The 24,354-nt window shown below is 43.2% G+C and overlaps 1 protein-coding gene across 21 annotated transcripts in view; it reads left to right on the top strand.

Annotated features, from left to right (window-relative positions):
- nrxn3b (neurexin 3b) overlaps positions 1 to 24,354 on the top strand; it is a 328,662-nt gene that overhangs the window by 258,475 nt on the left and 45,833 nt on the right. For all 21 annotated transcript variants that reach the window (XM_076873680.1, XM_076873687.1, XM_076873683.1 and 18 more), the window contains one exon: positions 18,286 to 18,457. In XM_076873680.1, coding sequence (XP_076729795.1) covers positions 18,286 to 18,457 — 172 coding nt within the window. The remainder of the gene's footprint in view (positions 1 to 18,285; positions 18,458 to 24,354) is intronic.

Raw genomic sequence — 24,354 nt, 5'->3', positions numbered from 1 at the left:
TCTTCAGTATTAAGTCAGTGTTCCTGGAAACTTCTGAACAGTCACGCTGGCAGATGCTCGAGGGTTTTAGTGAGCGCGTGTGCGACTTTTTCTTTTTTTGTTCGCGTGACCGGGTGATGATTCTCCTGCAGTCGTCTTTGAGAGCACCAGCACAGGTCGACCTGGGACAGACCCCGAGAGCCGCTGTGACATTTGAAAACGACCTCCCGCTGTCTTGCAAGATAGACAATATATTTGTCACTTTTCCCCGGCTCACTATTTTCTGCCCTCTGTGCAAACCTGTATGTAGTTATCTCCAAACAGAAAAAGACAAAGATGTATATGTGTGCCAACATATCTAGCTATAAGTGTTTGTCTCTCTCTGACCTTTTCATGTTGCTACAATGTGGATAAAGCATTTAGCCTCACATCATTTACGTTTGTTGGAATGCCCTCTGCGGATACAGTCTTCCAATCTCCTAAAATAAGAATCCCAGAAAAAGGATAAAGAACAGCTTCTGTGGTTGTGCACTTTGACGTTCTTACAGCACGCGTGCAAGGCTCCCAACATGGAAGAAGTCACCTGCATAATCAATCATTTGGATCCCCTGATTACCCCTAATGGTGTTTCTCTGAATTATATTGGCATCTCCTCGTATTCCAATCACCTAGATTTCATGGCTGCTCTCTGCAGGCAGCCCTGTTAATTGTGAGAGAGGAGAGCCGCAATAAACGCTATCTGCTGAGCCTTTGATATGCACTTATCTTTTAGCAGTTTCATATTATGGGAAAGAAAATTGCCTTTAAAAAATGATTGGTGCTTTATTGCTTTTGGGCCAATTAATTTCATGAAAAATAATGCCTTTTTGAAATAGTGAGGAAAAAATAATTATGGAGAATAATTGACAAGGAAGGACAAATACAGAGGGAGGATGTAAGCAGATGTGAATGCAAATGTAGCATTATTTTGCAGTTAATAAGTCATACTTGGTGATCTTTCTCAGAACGGGGGAGAGGGCTTTGACGACAGCTTGGCCTGAAAGTGTCCAAAGCATTCAAGAAGTAGGGCACTTGCCTCAACGTTCCTTGAAGTGGGAGAGACAGACCGACCTAGATTTCCTCCTGTTTATTCAGCCATTTTAGGTGCTGGCTATTCACGTCTCCATTTCAGCGCTCCCTCTTCTCTAGCGCCACGTCCCGTGCTCCTCAACGCGACTGCTTATCTTTTCTTGGTCACTTTTATGTCTTACCTGCCCTCTTTGCCCTCTGTTTATATCGCCTCACAGTCTCAAAAGTAACTCTAAATGCCACCGACACGTTTCGACAGCTGCTGAGATACCGCATGCTGTTTTCCAGCAGGGGGTCTCATTGTTTGACTCATCTCTCCAAAGCTCTGTGTGACCCAGCCCTAAATTTCACAGAAAACAATCCAATTTTTCCAATCTTGCATTCATCCGCAGCTGATAAGTTAAATGCAAGTCCTCCCCATAACGCAGAAAAAAAAGTCGAACAATTGGTGAGACAATTGCTTCAGAAAGCACATCTTTAATCAATCATCAGTGCTCATCATCTCTTTATGCAGTCCAAGAAGTTTGGTGCAGTTCTGCTTGATTTAACACAGCTCTAATGCACCGGATGTGGTCATGAATTAGAGATGAATAAATGCTAAGTGAAATTTGGACTGTAGACCAATATCAAGCTGATATGACAGCCATGCACACAGAGATGGCATATGTTTCCCAGTGTGGCTTCTGAACCATCACCACAGGAGAGTTTAGACTCTGCTGCTGCGTGCCCGTTCAACTATACAGCCATACATTAGATTAGATCTGTCAGAGGCTGCTGTGTGGAGTGTACAGCAAGAGGCCTTTGACTGGTTGTCATCAGCGCTTTAGCAGAACCACCTTTGAGTTCGGACTATCTGCAACAACCCGTACCCCTCTGTTTACCCATATTTCATGTCTGCAGTGAGCTCGGTGCAGGTTTCATTTCCTAGTTTATAAATTTGTTTGATAACTCATGCATCGCTGCTTTGGTGCTTCGCTTGAAAAACATCACATCCTATTAATCTCTTAATTTATATATGCTGCACAGTGTATACCTACCAAGAGCCAGGTTCATGCAAGACTTAGAGGAGAGGTCATATCATTAAGTGCACTTTTAATGCCAAGTAAAAAGATAGAAATACTGCATGCTATCATGCTTCACTGTAAACTTCTTCACGTATTAATTCTCAGTGAATGTGATCTTGGAACTGCCTTAGAGGCATTCGTGAAGACATAATAACATGCAGGGCTCAAAAACACGCGAAACCACAGACTGTATGTAAAAGATGGTTTGAAGTTGCGTGAACCTGCATTCTTTACAGTCACCAGCAGGGGGCTCCAGACTCATAACAAACCAGAAGTTTATGAGAAAATGACACCGCTTTTCACTCGATTTATGACTTTATACATGATTCCTGACGAGTTTATGATCTCAGTCTTCAAACAACATCATGTTCATTTTTTACAATTGTGGTCACATGAGAGAAAAGAAGGCACTAGAATAGAATAGAATAGAATAGAATAGAATAGAATAGAATAGAATAGAATAGCCTTTATTGTCATTGTACAGAGTACAACGAAATTGGAGTGCCACTCCCTTGGTGCAAGTTTCAATAATAAATATAAATGTAAAATATAAAAAGTACAAAAAAAACAATCGTAAGTACTCAAACAATAGTATGTACAATATATACAGGATAGCAGCATTAATATAATGACAGTGACGGTATGGAATAGGTTCAATTGTTTTTGTGCTTATTTACTACGGTGATAGCTCTGGGAAAGAAGCTATCCCTGAATCTGTTTGTCCTGGTTTTATGTGACCTGTACCGTCGGCCTGACGGTAATAGTTCAAACAGTTGGTTGCTGGGGTGAGAGTGGTCCTTGATGATATTGCCAGCTCTGCTGAGGTACCGAGAGTTTGCAGTGACCTCCAGGCTGGGCAGACTGTGGTCTATTTGTCAGGAAGTCCTTGATCCAGAGGCAGATGGGGGTGGAGAGTCCCAGGTGAGACAGTTTCTGGACCAGGATCTCCGGGATGATATGATTGAATGCTGAGCTGAAGTCCAGAAAGAGCATTCTCACATAGCTTCCTCGGTGCTCCAGGTGACTGGAAGTGGTGTGGCAGCTGAGGGCCTGGTCGTCTCAAAGCGGGCGAAGAAACAGTTTAGATCCTCAGCCAGTGAGGCATCAGTCCTAGATGTTGCCTGGTTATTAAAGCACTAAAGCAAAGTATTTGTTTTATTTGTTTTTCATGATGTTGTATCTATTCAACAACAAACTTTTCCAGCTTATATTGACGTTTATTGCTCAAGAGTTGTCCACCACACTGAACATGATACAACCACTGGTAGCTAGGGGAAAATGTGTATTGTCTGAGCGGTTAGCAGTGATTTTGCTGGCTGTTGCTGGTAAATGCAGTTGCAAAGAAGACGCTACACCAAAACCTCCTAGTGATGGCTTTGGTTGCTAGCAGATTGTCAATCCAACCTCTATTTTTTTCACGTTTCTCTGCAAATAGTAGATAGCTACTAGCCGAGTGGTAGTAAAAAGGAAAGTTACAGTTCACCTTCAAAGTAGCCAACAAGTTCAAAGAGGTGCAGCTTTTACTTTGAAGGTGAACCGTCTGGTTTGTGTCTCACTTCTCATAGTTTTACTACAGCTCTGAGAGTCGTTGGACAGTGTTTATAGAGTCTATCACTTCTATTCAAACTATGACTGCAACATTAAATCCAATAACCTAAGCAATCACAAGGCTTCCAGTTGGGAAATGCATGTTTTTCCCTAGCGACAGGTGGTTTCCAAGTGGGTCAGTGTCTATAGGCCTATACACCTGGGGCTTTTTTAAAGGAGTTGCCATAAACCACCAGCAACAACACCCAACCAATCAAGAAATACTCAATTTTCCCTCATGACCAGTGGTTGCTAGTCTCTAGGCCTGTGTGCCTGGGGTTGTAATCACTTGATCCTACGTAGTCACCATAATTAGCACATGTCCAAAATGGCACAAAATTAACATGATCTAGTTAGTGGTTACTTATCTTAAAAACTACATATACAGACTGTGGCACATCCTGTCATCAAGATAAAACAATAAAGTTGCCTCAGCAACACATTTGAAATCACAATCCTTTTTAGATTAGATCAAAGGGCTGTAGGATGAGGTGCCCTACAATAGCAGATCATAAAATGCTGTACAAATTACACACCGATTGACTCTCTGTGAAAAGCACCCTGACTCTGACCTTAACCTAAATCCTAACCCTTTGACTTTAAGGCTTGGGATGGCGTGCAAAATAAATAATAAATAATAAGCTGCACCTTATTTATATGCAATCCAGCAACATCCAATCAGCCAAAGAGTAACACTGTTAGATGGCAAACAGCAGCTATTGCAGAAGCATTGTTTTTGCACAGATTTCACAAGCTCCGCTAATTTATCTCCATTATAACAGTGTTTATACCAACTGGAGATATACTTTATCTTCGTACTAAATCATAATCTCTCCAAGTTGAAGCAATTACGCTGCAAATGGTGTGAATTTAAACAGCGGCAATCGGTGTCTTATGCGCTTAGTGGGAGGGAGCGACCCACGAATTGATATTATCACAGAGAGACTTGGTGGATTTGAAGCTAAATGAATCTCAAATCAAAACCAAATGAGTCTCCTCTTCAGCAGACTCTCAAAAACAGAGAAATTGAAAGAAGAAAAAAATGAGTGTGGTTGGACCGGGATGCCTAATGCGCTCTATTCTCAGTTAATCATTTTTCTCCACCTCACCTCATAGCCTCTCTTCTTGTGTGCTTTTCTTTTTCTAGACATTCACTTTCATGCTGCGCGTCTTTTCTCCCCTCTTTCTGTTTTTTCGTTCCCCCCTCTGCCTTCATCCCTGACACCTCAGCAGGCGAGGTGGAAGATAGAGTCTTGATCCCAGGCAGGTTACCCTTGGCAACAGACCACCCACCCCTCTGGTAGTCGCACGTTCAGGGCAACCCAGCTAGCGCCAGTGTTGGTATCTGTCCCCCCCTCCCTGCCCACCAACCCAACCTGCAGAGATCAGAGGAGGCAATTTCTTATTTTTTTCTGTGTCATCATCTCCTGTAATTTAGGAACAAACACCCCTCCTTTGTTTTCCTTCACTTCAGCCTTCACAATCTAGCCCAGACGCCGCCAGCGAGGGATCAGAACACCGTCTACTGTAGATGCCAGCCATTAGCATTAGCATTTTTAACACCTGTTCCAGCGCACGGGGGCGTTAGCACTTCTAATTTTAATGCATCTCGCAAAGACAACATTGGGCAAACAAGGGCTGTGACAAAATTTTAAAAAACAACCATCTGTGTGTGTGTGTGTGTGTGTGTGTGTGTGTGTGTGTGTGTGTGTGTGTGTGTGTGTGTGTGTGTGTGTGTGTGCAGGCATACAAGAGTGTGTGAGTTCACGTGCACACTCTTGTGTTTACATTCATCAGTCTGTCTGTTTGTGCCTGGAAGTGCGTGCCCAGAATAGTATGTTTGTATAAACAGATGGATGAGAAGCTGTGCCTCTCTCTATCCCCGTCTCTTTGTCGTCCCCCAACACACACACTCACACACACTCTCACACACTCACACACACTCAATGAACTGCAGTCCAGGCTTTGCTCAGCAGTCGGAGACATGCTACCACAACATGGGACAGAGAGCAAGCGTCTCCGTCCTGTTATATACGATATATGAGCGTCTGTGTAATAATAAGCCTCCCCCTCAGTCTCGCATTTGTCTGTCTTGCTCCAATAATCAGCGTCCTTCTTGTTAATTGGGACTGCAGCTATCTAAAATAGCTTCTGCCCCCCCCAAAACACACACACACACACACTTTTTCTTTGTCACAGTTGTGGTTTTGTTTTTGCATATTACCCGAGACATGGGAAGGAGAGCGTGCAAAATACGGAGAGCAGCTCTTCAAACAAGCTAAAATCTTTTGTGTGTCTATTCAAATAATTTCAGCCCGTGACTCTTTACCAAGCAGCTGCAGCGATGCATGCGATTGTGACTCAAGGTATTCTCTGTGGGGAAAACACAAAGGTCAAAGATAAAGTTTGCCTGTGATTTTTTTCCCCCCGTTTTAGTCTGGTATGTCTTTTATCTCGTTTCGTTTTTGTTTCGACTTAAACGCTCAGCCTGTTTCTGTCTGAGAAAATGGAGCGGGTAGGCATTTTGTGAATACATTAGAAAGTCGTTCATTTTGGAAAAATGAGGGGAGGAAAGAATGTAGGGTAAATTGTGTGACCGCTTGATTTATTGTATGCTACTTTCACTCTGGGGCTACCAAATTGAAAGTGCTCAAATTCAGCAGCACATTAAATTAAATATCTGCCGAACAGATTCTAATTTGATCACCAAGCTGTTTCAATTTCATTAGCCTAGTCCCTAATGGACTTTCACAGCATATTATTCCATCTAGCACAAATCCCATTCATTGACTTTTTTCTCCTTCTTTTAAATAAGTCCGTGGTGTACAGGGACCACGTGGCCCCACATGTGCAGTGTGAGGTCATATGAAACCTGCTTTTTCTGTTACGGACACTTGATCAGGTAACTTTGAACCCAAACTGAGTAAATCCGCAAGTAAGCTCCCGATTTATGTCCGGCGACTTCCTAACAGCTGCTGTAAAGCAGTCCAGGAAGTATATGAACACAACCGTGGTAGTGTTGAGACTCTGTGTTTGTGTGTGTTTGTGTAGGGCACCAAGGCCCATTGCTTTTGCTTACGGCCTGATTACATGTTGTTGAAGTCCAGCACACGCTGCATCGTAATGGTCCGAATGAAGTAGTGCAGCAGCAGGTCAGGCAGATGAAAATTAATGGCAGAAGTTTTACTGTGTTTCTGTGGTTTAGCATGCTTTTAATTATGCAGTCTGCATTATAATAACGTGTGTGTGTGTGTGTGTGTTACTCTGACTATAAACAGAACAACACTCTTTCTCAGCTTTGCTCTCCATAGATGTAGTGTAGTACAGTACTGTGCAAAAGTCTTGAAACACCTCTCGTTTCTATATATTTAGGTCTTTCGGCTACTTTTACATACAACCTCGTACCAGCACAATTTCAGAGGTTTGTTTGTATGTTTGGCACTTAACGCTGACCTAACGTTAAAAAAGAAGCCTAACCTAAGTGATGAACCACAGTTGTGTCTACATATAATAGACAACTTGGCAAAGAATCGATTTTCAATTTCCAACCTTTTCTTTATAAATCTATGATAAATGCCAAAAGATAAAACAGGCAAATTTGACAGACATGAAATGATTTTTTTTTTTTTTACCAATGAGGTGATTCCCCAAAAGATATTAGCTGAAAATGTGGCATATCTCAGCATGATGTGCAGTGTGTCCTTGAATATTTAGAGGAAACAAGTGGAGGACAAAATAAAAAGCGTTAGGCCTAAAAAGTATGTGAAGCAGATAAAAAGCATCCGAAAGTCATTTCCTTAAGAAATAAAATCCAGCAAAGACCTGATGCAGGAGCTGAGAGATGCACCTGACTCTTTAGTTTCTACTGTCTGCAGAACCATCATCAGAAATGGTCTCAGTGGGAGGATGACTGTGGAAAAGAGGAGAAAATGTTGAGGTGTGCCAAATTAGACAAGAACTGAAAATCAGTGGCTTCTTATTGTTGTGATGAATTCAAGTCGACATTTTTAGCTCATGTCTGACTGGGAGAAACTTCATTTTTTAGCATGACAATGATCCCAAACACACTGCCAGTGTAGTAAAAGCATGGAGAGTCATGGATTGGCCTCCCCAGAACCCGGACTGCAGCATTATTGAAGCAGCGCAGCATCATGTTAACAGAGAAAGCAACAAAAGGCAGCCAAGACTGAAAGAAGAGCTTTGAATGTCCTTCAAGGAGCCTGGAGAACTTTTCCTAAAGACTAATTAAGGAAAATACATGAAAGCTTGACTAAGAGAGTTCAGGTTGTATTGAAGAATAAAGGCGGCCATACCAAACACCGATTATTCGTAGCAAAATATAAAGAAATGAGGGCTGCTCGAGGCTTTTCCTCTGATATGCATGATTTAATCCTTTTAGGGTAAAAACCACAAGAAAAAAAAGTTTATTCTGGAGGAACCACAAGGTTCAGGACAAAGGTCAAAGAGCAGAACCGATCAGCCTGATTGGAGTTGCTAAATGTAAAAAAAGACCTGAAACGATATTAAACAGAAGCGTTTTATGCAGATAACGAGCAACATACTCACTGGTAGCGCAAAGATGCAGAAGCCAAAGGTTCTTTGAGGTGCAGCCACTTTACTGAGACAATGCAGCACTGTCGCAGGCAGCAGAGCACGCCGGTGACGATTAGGATCAGTGCACCGTCAGTACTCTAAGTTCCAAAAGGCTGAAAGTGATAGTATAGAACTCGAGAGGACTCTGCGGTAACATTGATAAATGTTTTCACCAGGCCGTCCGCCATTAGTGTCAAGGCAAGTTACAGCCACAAGAGCGGACAAACAGGAAATAGAGAAAGAGTGGGTGTAAATAATTGATAAGGCTGACCCTGCGCGATTCATATTCTGCAGCAGAGGATCAAAGAGCGCGGAAGAGAGTTTGACATTGAGCCTGAGCGCTGAAGTCAAAGCCATTACCTTCCACAGTAACGCTGCTGCTTGTGTTTATATTAAAAATGCAATGTCTCTTCCTTCTCAGTCTGGGCTAACACTAGCTGGCACTCCTGGGCATTAACCAGCTGGCTAATGGACGCTATGGTATAATCCCGGCAATTACAGTAGCTCTAAGTAGCGCAAGGTGGAAGCCATTTTGTTCCTGTCCATCCGATTAAGCAGTTTCTGGCTCTCTCAGGTGTGAGATACAGCCTGTGTTAGACCTCAGGGTTCTTTTAGGCCTGATCAATATTTCAGAGGCACCCAGGCCTCTGCACGTGGTATCCTCCCCCACGGCCTCGCACAACAGCTCTGCAGCCAATTATGAACATCTGAATGAACATTTGAGCCAATTAATCATTTATGAAATTTCACAGTTTTCAGAGGAATGTTTATTTGAATAGTCACTGTACAAAGCTAGGAAGCCCGGACGCTGCAGCTTTTAATATGAGAAAGTAAAACCGTGTCTGCGGTGTTTTATTCGGCCACGGTAGAATAGATCTATCCCAAATTAGATCCTATTTGTGGCGCTCTTCTGTCTGCGGCGCTGCGTATGCGGCGCTGCCACGAGGAGCCGCATGTCCTGTGTAAAAACAGAGCTTTCTTTCTTATTCAAAGCTCTGTGCCCCTTACAGAGAATCGGGCAAAACAAATAGCTGCCCAGTACTTACATCTGTTTAAGTAAATCCTTTAAAAGTTAACATTTTGGTCAAATTGTGACCAGACAGGGCAAAATGTTTCGGTTTGTTTGCCCAGTTGCCTGATGGGTCTTTTAACCATCGGACTTGTTCGTCTGTGTAATTCACACAAGCTTTACTCTTGTATGATAATTCTGCATTATTAAGCAATAAGAACAAGCAGTCTGATGTCCTGTAATCATTATGAAGCAATAATATAAAAAGTTTTTGTACAAAGTATCGGTATCGGATCAGTATCGTCGATACCACCCTGAATTTTACTTGGTATCAGATCAGAAAGGAAATCTGTGGTATCACTACCAGGTACCACAGCACACCTTCAGGGGTCTGGTGGAGACCATGCCTCAATGGGTCAGGGCTGCTTTGTAAGCAAAAGAGGAACCAACTCAACCAACATTAGGCAGGTGGTTCTGATGTTCTGCCTGATCAGTGTATGAGAGCATGTGCTTTTCAGTGCATTTATTGTTCTGATGTTGATGCCAACAGTAAGCTGAGTGTGTTATTGAATTTGGAACAGTGAAGCTCAGTGAAGCTCTCTGGCACATAGGGATATGATACATTATGCTTTGGATACATGGAAAACCATTTTAGCAGCTCCATCATGCTGCTTTTGCTATTTTCTAGATAGACACTTATTCTGCATAGAAATAGGGCTGCCACGATTAGTCGACTAGTCACGATTACGTCGACTATCAAAATCGTCGACGACTGATTTAATAGTCGACGCGTCGTTTGAAGCTTTGTAAGATCCCAAAAGACGCAGGAATAAGTAGCAGGATTTAAGAGTGTAATAACGGACTGAAACAGAAGATGGCAGCACTGCATGTACAAGGATGCCAGCTGCCGTTAAACCCCGAAGAAGAAGAAGCTGTGTCCCAGAATTCATAGCGCAGCCCAGCTCAGTTTCCAACAATGGCGGCAGCTAGTAAGTTTTAATATTACTCTTATCCGGTTGTTCAGTCTGACGTCACTAGCCGTGTCTGGACCTAAACTCTGCTGCAGGTCCATATATCAAACGATCACTATGGCATTACTGAGAGTTGAAAAACTGTCTAAAGTCTTTCATCTTTAATAAAATGATCAGCGTTCTGCTCTACCAGGTGTAACAATTGAGTTTAACATCCAGGCATCCATGAAAACGGAATTTATGACATTTAACGGAGTTAGAAGTTAGCAGGGAGTTAGCTCGCTAGCTTCTATCTAAATACAATATAGCATGTCCTGACTGCGGGTTTTGGAAACAAATTAAAACGTACAGCTCTGCTATCACTTCCAGCATAAATGAAGACAGAAAACTAAACAGCAGTGACGTTTGTAGGGTTACTGAAGTTGGGCTAGCTGGTATATAATGATTTGCTACGTGACCGCTAGCGACACAGCTATGTTAGCATAATATAAACAAGCTAACTTTTTTTCCACTCGATAAAAGTTAACGTGAGTGTTCTCGGTGGTCAGGAACAAATGTAATCGCATGGCAGGATGCTGTAAAAGGACCAAACTTCAGCCAGGAGAACAACTGAGATAATCCATCCACAATACGAGGTTAGTCATTCATATACTGCTGCATGGGCTGGGCTGTAGTTACATCCTAAGGTTTTAAAAACTGAGCTTAAATAAATGATTAGCGGTAATAAAAGCCGAGGGAGGTCAACAGTGATCACTGACTGTTTTAGGAGCTTTTTGAGATCAAATAGAAGAAAATACATAACATTAAACATGTTAACAACACAAAAGCCATATTAAACGCAGACTACTTTAGACCCGGAAGTAGGATTCGTCGTGTCATCACTGAACAACCGGATTATTCTTTCTGGGTCACAAAATAAACGTTTAACATATTTTCAGGCGGGAATGTAGCTGTGTAAACCTCAAATATCTGCTCAGTTTATCAAGACACCGCATATTTTCAAAAGCGCTCCGACGTTTTCGGAGACATCTGTTACCCACCAGTTCGATAGCTAGCCGGGGGCTAGGCTAACTAGAGCCGTGAGAACACCGGACTCCCGACAAATCGTTTTCAAACCCACCGCTGTCTTTCACTACTCAGGTTAAACATGATATATGAGTCACTTAGATAACTTAAAATGTTGTTGTTTGGCTTTTTTTTAGTATTTTATTTGTTCCTGAGTAAATCGGTTTGGCTGAGATTAAAGTTATAGTTTTTACACAGCTGAATAAACTCAAGCAGACAGCTGATTATCAGAAGTGTGAGATGCTCGAGAATTTACTCCGGTGTCCTGTTATATTTTAGATAGCAAGGAGTTTATTAAACTTCACCGAAACAATCTGCAAATTTCATTAAAATTTAATAAACTATCATCTTGTCTTTATTTTTAGTTAGCACAGACCTGAAACACTTAAAGCTGTAAGCTAATGATAGTTATATAAGAGCAGATGCTGCTGGTGCAATAAGCTGTACGTTTTACGTCCAATGGATGATGATCTGATTAGTCGACTATCAAAATAATCGTTTGTGGCAGCCCTACATAGAAACATGCTTCAGATTAATATAATTTTCACAGATGTATGCTACTGAAGATAATGTTTTCTTGAATGTTTGTAATAGGTAAAGCAACCATTTTCTGGCTTTTTTTTGTAATAGAAAGTGTGGCTGTGCCAGGGTTTCTAAATTATTTTTCATAACTAGGTGTGATTTGCTTTGTAGACCTAATCAATTTAATCTATTGTAGAAATAGAGACATTCTTTATGTAATTAGGGCTTTCAATTTCACCAACAGCGCTTGCAAGACCACAGAAAAATATGCCAAGCTCTTGACAAGCCCAAGGCTTGTCGAGTTGTCAGCGCGTTCTGTACATGAAGAAACGACTAGCTGCAAAGGCCAGCGCACACTCGCACACACAAACCTCTCTTTTACTGCCTCTAACATCCTACCCTTTAGCAAATTTCTGACACTAGAGCTTGATGTGCACAAGAATAGACAGCTACAAATCACCGCGCCGTCTATGAGTTATCTCTGTCAATTACTGACGATAAATGGCTTTGGCAGTGGGAAGGCCAGGCGCATCAATCCTGCATGTGCTAGCTTCTCCACTCTATTGATTCTGCTTCCACTGCGTCCATGATCCAGTTTTGTTGGCCTCTGACCGCGAAAGCTAACTTGAGCGCTGATGTCAGATGAAAAGAGGGATATGTAACCCAAACTCCCACCCTGGGACATGTTCACATTCCTGGTATCAGATATTCCTCCCTCCCAAATGAGCCTTTATATAGATCTGCTGGAGTCATCCCGCTACAACTGCTCTGTACCCGTACTAGATTACAATCAGGGTTTGATTGTAATGCGATACTTTTTATTACAATTCTCTTTTTCTGATAACATTGTATTTTGTTCTATTCTTATTCTTATCATCCTATTCCAGTGTTTTTTCTTAATTTTTGCTACTGTAACTTTGCACTGTCCACCTTCTGCTGTAACAAAACAAATTGTGGGACTAATAAAGATTATCTTATCTTTTTGTATTGAGACAGGTCCCCACCTTTAATAACAATGTCTGACCTCAGAGTGCGTTCAGTGCACATCTTCTTATAGAAGATATCTGGGTCATAACTACTTATTTTTATGCATTTCTTTCTCCATCTTTCTTTTCCTCCCCAGCACAGCTAAGCTTATTGCTTATTCTGCCCATATCACCTGCATAAAATGGCTGTCAGATGTATTCATCTGTCTCAGGCTTGTGGCTTAACAGAATGACCATTCAGCGAGCGGGCGATGGCGTCTATTGTGAGCGGCTCGTCCTCCTGTACAGCAGCTGTCTGATGAGGGCTGTCTGCAGGCTCGCCCACCGCTGCCTTGAGTGATTCTCTCTCCTTCACTCTGCCCCGGGCGCTCCATGTGTTGGAGGCATTGATCGGCCCTGAATTGGATTGCAGCGAGCCTGATTACTGATGTCAGTGTGTGCCGGGACACGTGGGAACGCCGGAGATCCTCGTGCCGAGCTCAGGCTAGCTCGCAGCGGAGGGATGAGTCGGAGGGAGGGGTGCATTCGCTCGCCTGGAATTACATTTATCACTCTTAGTTACACAGAGCGTGAACACAACATGCCCACACATACTGTACGCCTTAAGTGACCCACACACGTATACTGCAAACATAATCGTGTTTTTGATCCTATAGCGGCGAGCAGTCAGTGTTTGTGGCTGACATTAAATAAAGAGTGTGGGAGTCTGTTAGTCTATAAAAGGGCTTACGCGCATCATACCAGTAAATTACAACTATACTGCTGTAATTTGATTGTTACAACTAAATGTTGTTACACTGTATTTTTCCTCTAACACGACACTAAAGACACTAAAGATTCTTTTCTTTGTGAGGTTACACTTCATCGTCCGCGAGTCCGTGTGCACGTGCGGCGGCGTCCGCTTTCATTTGAGCGCGCGCGCGGGTTTGGAAGTGATTTTCCGCGCATCATTTGTTTACACCTAGAATAGCCGGCCATCATCTTTTCCACTAAGAGAACAATAGCCATTTTTTCCCTCTCCTTTTGCTCGGGAGACAATGAAGTGCCTTCCCGCCTCGCGAGCGACAGGCCAATAAAAAACGTAATTGGATCTGTCAATCAAACACTGCTGCAGCGCAGGGGGTGGGCGGGCAGGTGGGTGGGCGGCGGTGGCAGAGGCGGGAGGGTAGGCCGGACACTGGGAGTAGTGCAGATAGAGAAGAGAGAGAGAAACGGGGAGGTGTGCCATTGCAACGCGCTAATACACACAGTTCCTTCTTTGCACTGCCCGGAGGCGCTCAGCAACAGTTACAAAGGTGTACAATTGTTGTGTTTTGCTGTTTGTTTGTACAGGGGCCGGGGGGATGACGATCTGTCTTTGTTTGTAGGTATTAGTGGGTCGCTGATGTGGCTTTGATGCGACTACGCAGGAGAGCCAGGGCTGCCAGAGCCTCTGAAGGTCACAGTGGATGTACTAGCGCTGATGTTTCTGTCTGTGCTTTGTATGCGCTCGGCCCGTCAGACATGTTGTTTTTTCATACCAGGGAAAGGTCTTGTCTTTAGTCAGGAAGGCCACGATGCTTTAGTAGTATTTTTCACGGTACAACAGACACGCCGAGCATCACCTTGTCACATTAAATCATCTGCATACTGGCGCGTGTGCTTATCTCGTCTCGGTGCTCGGATTATGTGTATTTGCTGTCAGATAAGCAGCGTGCGTAAACGTACACGTGCGCCCCCACACACACTTTTGTTGGAAGTGTTGCACTAAGTTTTAATGACAACTGCTTAAATTAAGAGCCCATTTACAAGCTCTCTGACAGAGAAGTTAAGTGCGCGTTGAGGTATTCTGCTCGCCTACTCTGCGCCCGGGCTCAGCTTTTAGGAGATGGCTTTCTTGTGTCTTTGGTGACATTGTTTTTCCATTATTAGCCGAGCTGCTCCATCGTTCCTTCCATTACGGTCTCAAGCACATTGAAATTCTGTATCTCTTTTTATGAATAGATAAAGGATGTTTAAACTGTAAGTGTGAGCGTGGCAGTGAATACTGTTCAGTGTCTTTTGACCACTTTGGCAGTTAAAAGGAGCTGAAGAGGAAACTACAGTATGCAGAGTCACTGCAGGGGTACATTCGCTGCCTATTTTCTGGGCTTTCTACCTTTTTTAAAACTTCGAAAGGCTCCTCTGGAGGATGCTCCGCGCCTTGAATCATGACAACTCCTGCCCTGTGCACTTAAAAGCGGTTAAGAAATAAAAATGGAACCTTAATTAACAGAAATCAAAAGAAGCGCCTGCTTTCTTCCAGGGTTTTTAAGGTGCTCGAATTAAGAAGATGAAAAACAAACTTAATTAAAAAGTATTTTTTTAAATTTCCTATTGATGTCATGTGTATTTTCAGCCTGTTCTCTTGCCCTGGGTGTCAGCTAGGGCTGCCACGATTTGTCGACTAGTCACGATTACGTCGACTATCAAAATCGTCGACGACTGATTTAATAGTCGACGCGTCGTTTGAAGCTTTGTAAGATCGCAAAAGACGCAGGTATAATAGCAGGATTTAAGAATGTAATAACGGACTGAAACAGAAGATGGCAGCACTGCATGTACAAGGATGCCAGCTGCCGTTAAACCCCGAAGAAGAAGAAGCAGCTGTGTCCCAGAATTCATAGCGCGGCCCAGCTTAGTTTCCAACAATGGCGGTAGCTAGTTAGTTTTAATATTACTCTTATTATTCTTTCTGGGTCACAAAATAAACGTTTAACATATTTTCAGGCGAGAATGTAGCTGTGTAAACCTCAAATATCGGCTCAGTTTATCAAGACACCACATATTTTCAAAAGCGCTCCGACGTTTTCGGAGAGGTCTGTTACCCACTAGCTCGATAGCTAGCCGGGGGCTAGGTCACTGAGAACACCGGACTCCTGGCAAATTGTTTTCAAACCCACCGCCGTCTTTCGCGACTCAGGTTAAATATATATGAGTCACTTAGATAAATTAAAAATGTTGTTGTTTGGCTTTTTTTTTTTTTTTTTTTTTTTTTTAGTATTTTATTTGTTCCTGAGTAAATCGGTTTGGCTGAGATTAAAGTTATAGTTTTTACACAGCTGAATAAACTCAAGCAGACAGCTGATTATCAGAAGTGTGAGATGCTGGAGAATATACTCCGGTGTCCTGTTATATTTTAGATAGCAAGGAGTTTATTAAACTTTACCAAAACAATCTGCAAATTTCATTAAAATTTAATAAACTATCATCTTGTCTTTATTTTTAGTTAGCACCTTAAAAGCTTAAAGCTGTAAGCTAATGATAGTTATATAAGAGCAGATGCTGCTGGTGCAATAAGCTGTAGTTTTACGTCCAGTGGATGATGATCTGATTAGTCGACTAATCGCATAAATAATCGGTGACTAGTCGACTATCAAAATAATCGTTTGTGGCAGCCCTAGTGTCAGCTAATACTGTTTCGTCCAACTCCATCGCACTTACACACAAGGCATTGCCAGAGGGAAAGGTCATAACATGAATGTTTCAGCTGGGCATCTTTCAGCAAGCAGGATGACTGTTGTGAAGGGCTGGAGTTTAACCATCATCTTCACCCCGACCTTATTAAGACCAAGAGAACAGTTAGTGAGTCGTGGCAGCTTTCAGTCACGTGGCTGTTGTCAGGCTGCTCGGAGTGTGTTGCACTGAAAACCTCCTGTGGTTGTACGTTTTTGCGGTCATCTTTAATTTGTGTTATACTCTTCACAATTTCATTACTGCTTGGTGATTATTTCGTGCATCTTTGCTACCGAGTTGGCGTCTTCCATGCAAACTGCACAGCAGTTCACTTACGACCAAAGTAATTACAAGCAACTGCCCACAACCTCCAACAACCACTGACAACTGGCTGTAGAATTCCCTAGCAACCCCCTAGCAACAGAGGTTCACTGATTGGTCTCTAGACTTTACTCATGAAATTGATTGTTAAACTCCAGTCTTTAGCAATCAATTTCATGGTAGCTTCCTGCAACCTACAACGGCCACTTGAAAGTGGTTGTCAGATGGTCCCAAGGTCTGTGTGAGTGGGGCGTTTGTAGTTTAAGCATCTAACCAGCAAGTAAAATATAAAGTAAAAAGCAAGTAGTGGGGAAAAAAAGATTTCGACAGTGCATGATCCACATTCTCCCAGCAGATGAATCAGCAGCTTATCCAACAGCAAACCTCCAACCTGGTAATGTGGACTTTGTGGTTCTCTGAAATGGAATCACAGCCATTAAGGCACCTGCTCCAGTGACATCTGACCAAACAGCATGAGGACACACTGCTGTTTGATTTGTTGTTAAACTAACTTAATATAGCAAAATGTGTCCGGGAAAAAACATGACACGCTTCCTGTTTTACTGTACAGTGAAGCTTCCTTTGGTAATCGGGTGGTATAGTCTCACCATATAGTCTCACTTGCAGCAAGAGGAACTGCATCAAGCATAGCTTGGCCTTATTAAGTACTCCTCTTAGGTATGAAGAGCCTGTAAAATTAAATAGAGGTCAGCAGGTTTAAGTGTTGTGTCATTTAACTTGTAGCAGTCCTGCAGCGCCTTTACACTGACGAGCACTGTCAAATTCAGCCTGACATTATCAGGGTCTGTATAGTCACAGTCAGCCATGCAGGGCCAGTGTCTCTGCTGATCAATTAGCAATATGTGTCTGCTCTGTGTTCAGGCTTTCCTAATTTTGGTTTTGTTATGAGAAATAGTCCCACTGCTCTGGGCTTCTAAAGAAGGTAATTACACTGAGAGATTCCCTGTGGGGGATTAAAACAAATGACACAGAAAACACAGCCTTTCCCCATCGCCACTCACTCAAGCCCTGCCTCCGCTTTAAAACCTTTTGCTTGTAACGCCTGCATGACCATGAATACACAAGCAGTCACAATAAAACACACTCTGGCAGCTCGTGAAAATTAGTGGGGTCGAGGGGAGAGAAATCAGAAAATGACGAGGGGGCATCACGATTTACGGACATGGTATAACTGGTTTAGCATTAAGAGCTAAACAAAGCATATGGTATTCATGCATTCTGTAAGGACCGCGGCAGAAAAAGCATCTGTCCTGCCAGTTTTGTGGTGACAGGCTGCAGGGAGCATTACTCATCATTACAATCTCTGCTGGCAGCCTATTTTCATCACATTACAGTGGTATAATGAAGCGTAGCGCGCTAGCGTCCTCAGGTTCTCTGAGTAGTTCACCATTAGCACCAGCCGGGGGCATTCATCCAAGTAGCTTTATTGAACTTTTTACAGTTAGTTTATTGTATAATTAATTCATTACGGCACAACAATACATGTGGGTGGAATCTGCGGTTCAAATTCATCTCGCGCTGACAGCGGTGCCACACAATTTCGTATCGCTTGCATTTATTAAGCAGCGCTCACTTTGTTTGATGGCGTCAGACCAACTCTTTCGTGCTCTTTGTGTCTGTTTCAGGAACAAGGCAAAATAGGTGTGACGTTCAACATCGGAACGGTGGACATCAGCGTCAAGGAGGTAAACACGCTGATAAACGATGGCAAATACCATTTGGTCCGATTCACCAGGAACGGGGGCAATGCGACCTTGCAGGTGGACAACTGGCCAGTCAATGAGCACTTTCCCACAGGTACCGACCTCATTTTTAACTCAGTCTATTTGATATTCTGTTATTAACCCAATGAATCCTTTCTGGAGTAATTCAAGGTAAATTAGTAGTAATAGCTTTAAAACCACTGGACACCATCTATTTCATCATGCAAAGGGCACAAGCAGGAAGAAAGGATTCACCTTCACTTGCTCTCCGGGGTAAAATATGTGAGATGACTAACAAGCATGTGGCCATCACCTGGCCAACATCATACTCGTACTGTAACATGTGCTTCAAAACCCTTCAATAAACACGATAACGCTTGGCTCCACGGGAGGGGGGGGACACCGAGCTTGAAATCTTTTGTCTTGCAAGACGCATTAACTGCGCAACATTCGGTCAGCGGGCAGGCAAGGAGAGCACTGAAGGCAGAAACCAAGGGTGGCCTGTTGGCCAGATAAAGCTGCTGCCTGCCTGTATCTCTCATTCCCAGGTCAGCAGAAGCGGCGCACCAGCAGAATACAAATAGGGTCATCAAACGGAGCGCGCTCCATTTGGAGACTCAGGCACTCCCTCCATTTGGAACAGATATGTGCTGCTCAGCTAGCTAGGTGAGAGAGTGTGAGAGAGGGAAAGAAGGAGGGGAAAAAATCCTCTCCTGCTTCTACTTAACAGTCCATTAAATTGAGTTGGCTCTCCTCAACTTTGATATCTGTGTCTCCATGTCAGCCGGCTTAGGAGAAGCTACCTTTGTTTGCTCGTTTCCTATTACCCTCCTCTTCAATTTCACTTGGTCAAACAGAACAGACACACGGGGAGACAACATGGGAACAAAGTGGCAGTCGAGCCAAGAATGACAAAAGATAATATGAAACGTCATTGATCTCTGTGGAACAATTGTGCCGCGCTGGTAGGACGAGAATGTACAGGATTACATGTCGACTAAAAAGCCAATGTTAAATTTCCTTGAGATATGAGCTCGGCTATATCTAAGAAGCCATCACGCATCAATAATTGAGATATTCTGTTCTGAAAGCTTTTAAAAAAAACATATGCAGAAATGTTGATACCACGTAATCGTAGGAAGCCAGCAAATATGAGTCGATCCCTTTCACTATGTCTCAGCAGCCCTACAGCATGCTCCTTTTGCCTGCTTGCCTTCACCGATGACAGGCCAGCATCCTCTCCTGGCGTGACCTGGCACGCTGTTGTGGTTTGGTTCAGTGCCAGCGCAGGTGACGTTAATCTCTTCTGTCTCTGGCTTTCTTTTGCCGCCGGCTGTCTTTCGCTTTTCTTTGAGCAGATAAGGTCGGACGGGTTTCATAACCGCATTTCAGCTGCAGTAACGCTGCGAAATACTGAGAAACTCCGCAGCGCGCACACAAGTGACATCTCCGTGGCGTACACATTGGCGCTCGCGTGTGCGCAGCGCTCGATGAAGAAATTGAATTAATCAGGCAGAAGCGGGCGCGATTGCTGCACAGAGGTAGTGTCATGTCTCTTATGTTCCCGACTGTGGATCGCGCAATAGTTCGACCGTTCTTCATCTTTAATAGCCATCAGTTTGGGATAGGAATTGAACGCCTACCACCTTCATAATTACCTCAAAGGGCCTGCTTGCATAAGCATGCAGTGCTTGTTTCCTTAGCTTCTGCCAATACGTATGCCGGAATCTGTGATCCAAAGCCAGCAAAGCTCAGGAGTCACTGCTAAATGGTCGTTAAGGTTTACATCTCCGCTTCAGGAATGCACAGCAGAAAGAAGTTTAGCTGTGGATTTCTTTCAAGCGATCCCACTGAGGTTTGTTCCCTTTTCTGTCCGCCTGCCATTGTCTTGAGATGGAGTTGAGGTCGGCGGATCGAATGCGTGGTAATTTCTTTTTCTCTTCTGCACAGGTAATTTGCAGGACATTCAGTGATAGTAATTCAACGATGATTGATTTTTTTCCCTCGCCCTCCCTCCTTTGTAAAGGGGTTGTCATCTCGTGAGTAATTACATGTTAGGGTCCAGACTCATCGACTGCCTTCTCACACTTCTAATGCTTAACTTGAAGGCAGTAGCTGCCACGAGGCTCTCAGGCCGCTCAATAAACAGTTACCGGATCTGGGCATGCCCTCTCCCTGGTGGGGGAATAGGTGAGGACAAAGGTGTTGGTGGTTTGCTTGTCAGTCAGAGCCGCTTACAAAATAGGCCTGAGGTGTGTAAATTGGACGTCTTAACAACAGTGTTTAGAGAGTTGGCCAACAAAAGCATTGAGACATTAGGATTCACTTCAAATGGCAGCAGCCAGTTCTGACAGCATGACGTGCTTCTAAATAACGGACGATTTCATAACTCCACAACTTTGGTGTTTCTTTGCTTATTTCAGCCTCATTTTTAACACTGACTATGAAATTGCACCAAATCTTCCTTAAGCAGCAGCCACAAGATTGTTTTAATTGAAGCTGTTGTAAGATTCAGTCTTTGGAATAACGTTACAGAAAGCCGTTACTCTGATGAGCTTCGGAAGGAAGTTTGGGTGGGGGACACTCAGCGAGGCAATTTCATTCCTTCTTTAATGAGCTGAAGAGTTTTCATCTGCGCCAGAATAATTGGTTACGAATTCTTATAATGATCAATTAGAATTTTTCAAATGATGAGCTTACATCACGTAAGTGCTATTTGAACACCGGAGGTGAGGATCTCTGAACATGGGCGTCTGTACTCCTACGTACATGTTCCATTAAAACGTGCACTTAATTTGTCATTAAGTGCACGTTTGTATATTCATTTATTTTATTCGAAATCAAGGAAAATTCTAAGTGAACACAAACTTTTGAGTGGTAGCGTGTTCCAATATAACATGGGTGTCAAATATAAGGCTCGGGGGCCAGGATCAGTCCAGAAAATAAATTCCAATCTGGCCCACTGAATTGTGGGAAGTGTGAAGAAGGGCCTGTCATATTTTAATTGTGCTTTCATGGGTTTCATACTGATAAACACCTCCTCGCCTGGAGGGGACAGGACTGTCCAGGCACTGAGCTAACTTCAGTTTTTTTGTTTATGTTAAAGATTGTCAGTTTAAACTCTGCTGACAGACGTCTGTCATTTTCTACACAAATTACACTTTTTTCTTATATTAATATATATGAGGGATTTAATGTATAGTTAAACATCTTTACACTGACAGAAAGGCGAGTTTCACTTGTCCGGCCCACTTATGATCAAAGTAAGCTGAATGTGACGCATGTACACGGGTATTTTTAAAAACGGAGATTTTCCGTTTTCGTTTTAAAAAATAATCCCGTCCACACGTAAAGGCAGAAATGAAGGAAAACGCTGCTATGAACATGCCAGAGCAGCAGGTGGCGCTATATTCCTAACCGTGTAGAAATGTTGGCCAATCAGAAGTCTAGAAGCCTCGGCGGGAAAGAGTAAACAAAGCTGGGGCATAGAAGCAGAACCGAGTCGTATGTGTGGAGGACAGTAACTGTGTGTGTATGTAAGCATTTAAACACTGCAGAGAGAACAATTAACAGTAACCGTATTTTGTCTACGTCCGCCATGGTAGAAATTCATTTCAGCGAAACAGTAACCCGGCGCACAGTGTGACGTCAAAAAAGGCGCACACCTTTGACGCTGCCTTTTCTCCGTTTTCCTCGTCCACACGTAAACGCAAAAACGGAGTTTTCAAAAATCTCCACCCTGGCAGGAGTTTTTAAAAATCTCCGTTTACAGTGACCGAAAACGGCGTTTACGTGTGGACGAAAGGCGCAAACGCACAGAAAAATCTGCGTTTTCAAAAATACCCGTGTGGACGTAGCCTGAGTTTGGCATCCCTGCACTTTGATGCTAAAGCCATATTACCATCGTTAACTGTAAGAGAACCAGTCACAGTAAGCCGGTATGGTACAGAAATGTAATGGATTGCATTAGATTGTAATTTTATTATAAATATAAATAATAACATAATCATTTTACTATATAGTGTCAAATCACAACAAAAGTAACCTCAAGGAGCTTTGTATTATAAGGTAGAGACCCTGCAACAATCATATGACCCCTATGAGCAAGCACGGCGACAGAAGGAAGGAAAAACTCCCTTTTAACAGGAAGAAACCTCCATAAGAACCAGGCTCAGGGAGCCAGGTGGCCCTGCTGTGACCTTTTTGGGTTGAGGGGAGGCAGAGATTTGTAATAACTAATGATTAAATGCAGAGACGTGTAAAAAGGTCCAGCCCTAACTATATGCTTTAGCAAAAAGGAAAGTTTTAAGTCTTAAAATTAGAGATAGTGTCTGTGTCCTGAATCCAAACTGGGAGCTGGTTCCATGGAAGAGGTGCGTGAAAGCCTCGTCTTCTAAATATCCTAAGAAGCACACGTAAGCCAGTAGCCTGGGAGCGACATGCTCTATTGGGGTGATATGGTATCTATCTCCTATCCATCCAGCCGTAATCATAACCATTTATTCAGTTCGGGGTCACTGCGAGACCGCAGCCTATCCCCGCTGTCATAGGATGAGAGGCAGCGTCCACCCTGAACAGGTCCCGTCTTTCTCCCAGTGAAGCAAACAGGTTGAAGGGTTCCCTTTGCAGTAAGATTAAACACAGGCAGTGAAGCTAATTCTGACACGCGGCTGAAGAACAGGAACATTTTATTAAATAACTGAATGAATTATGCAAACTGCTACACACTGTCTGATTGTCTGTTTGTTTTTCTGCAGTGTTACTGGGCTCTCCTCTCAGCTTAGTTCTCCTTTGTTCCCGTCTCATTATTTAGCATTCAGTGCTACCATAGCTGACAGCCAAAAATATAATAAATAAATAGTTTCAATAATTTAAACTGTCTTTTCTTCCATTTCTGCTGAGGTCTGCTCAAAACATGGAAGGCAGTGCACGCTGTACAGAGAGATAGGATGGATAACCTTAGTGTCAAGCTGAGCGTGCCCAGTACACAAGCGCTCAGAACTTGATATTGTCAGTATCAAAGGTGACTTAAACAAAACTGCTTTCACTGATAAAAAAAATCCACACTTTAATGCAACCTGTGTTAAGAAACAAGACGGAAAAGAACTTGTGCACTTCACAGCCCCATTCTTCTCTATAACAGTACACCCGCTCTGATCCCACACTGGAGCGTTTCCACGAGGCTTCGGCAGCTTACGCGCGCGCGTGTTTGCGTGTGGGCGTCGAATGTATGCGTTGACTGCTTTTGTCTTCCTTTCTCTAATTATTCTCCCCCTCTAACAGTGCCCTCTCAGATCTCTGTTCTGTTTTTGTCCTCAAATTCCTTTTTATCCGTGTTTCTCCGCCTTTTTCGAGTCGGTGCTCATCGTGGCTACGTATCTTTCTCGCAGTCCTGTGTACTTGTGTGACAACCCACATTACTGCAGGGACTTGTCTTTGTCTAGTGAGAGGCTTCCAATTTCCTTATATAACACTCCGAATCCCTGCACTCTTTGATTTCGGATTACATGATCTCTTTTTTTATTTGCGTGAGTTCGAATCTTTGAATCAAAGAATTATTAGACCGAGCCAGGCGGAGATTGTGCATCGCACGTTGCCTCGAGCTGGCTGAGGTCCAGGCGTTGTCTCAGATGAATGACCATTGGCCTAACTACTCTGCTAGTGCCTTGGGGAAAGTATGTCCGTGTGCGTGCGTGTTTGTGTGTGGTCCATCATTTGTGATGGGTACAAGGGGTTGGTCATAGCCAGAACAGCCTTGTGTTCATTTTCAGACACACGAACGCTCGAAAACACGATTACTTTCATCCACACGCTGATGCGCACAATGTTGCGACTCCCACAACCTGAAACAGACACAATGAGTTGCACGGTTTCAAAATATCTGCCAATCTTTGTCTTGAAATACAGACAAAACAATTCCTCAGGAGCGAGATAAATCCCCACGCGTCCCTGGGGCCAAACATGATTAGCCCTATCTGAGACACAATCTTT

Source organism: Maylandia zebra, linkage group LG15, assembly GCF_041146795.1.
Source record: "Maylandia zebra isolate NMK-2024a linkage group LG15, Mzebra_GT3a, whole genome shotgun sequence".
Lineage (NCBI taxonomy): Eukaryota > Metazoa > Chordata > Actinopteri > Cichliformes > Cichlidae > Maylandia > Maylandia zebra.
Note: the sequence above shows the minus strand (reverse complement) of the source record. Positions and strands in the feature narration are given on the sequence as shown.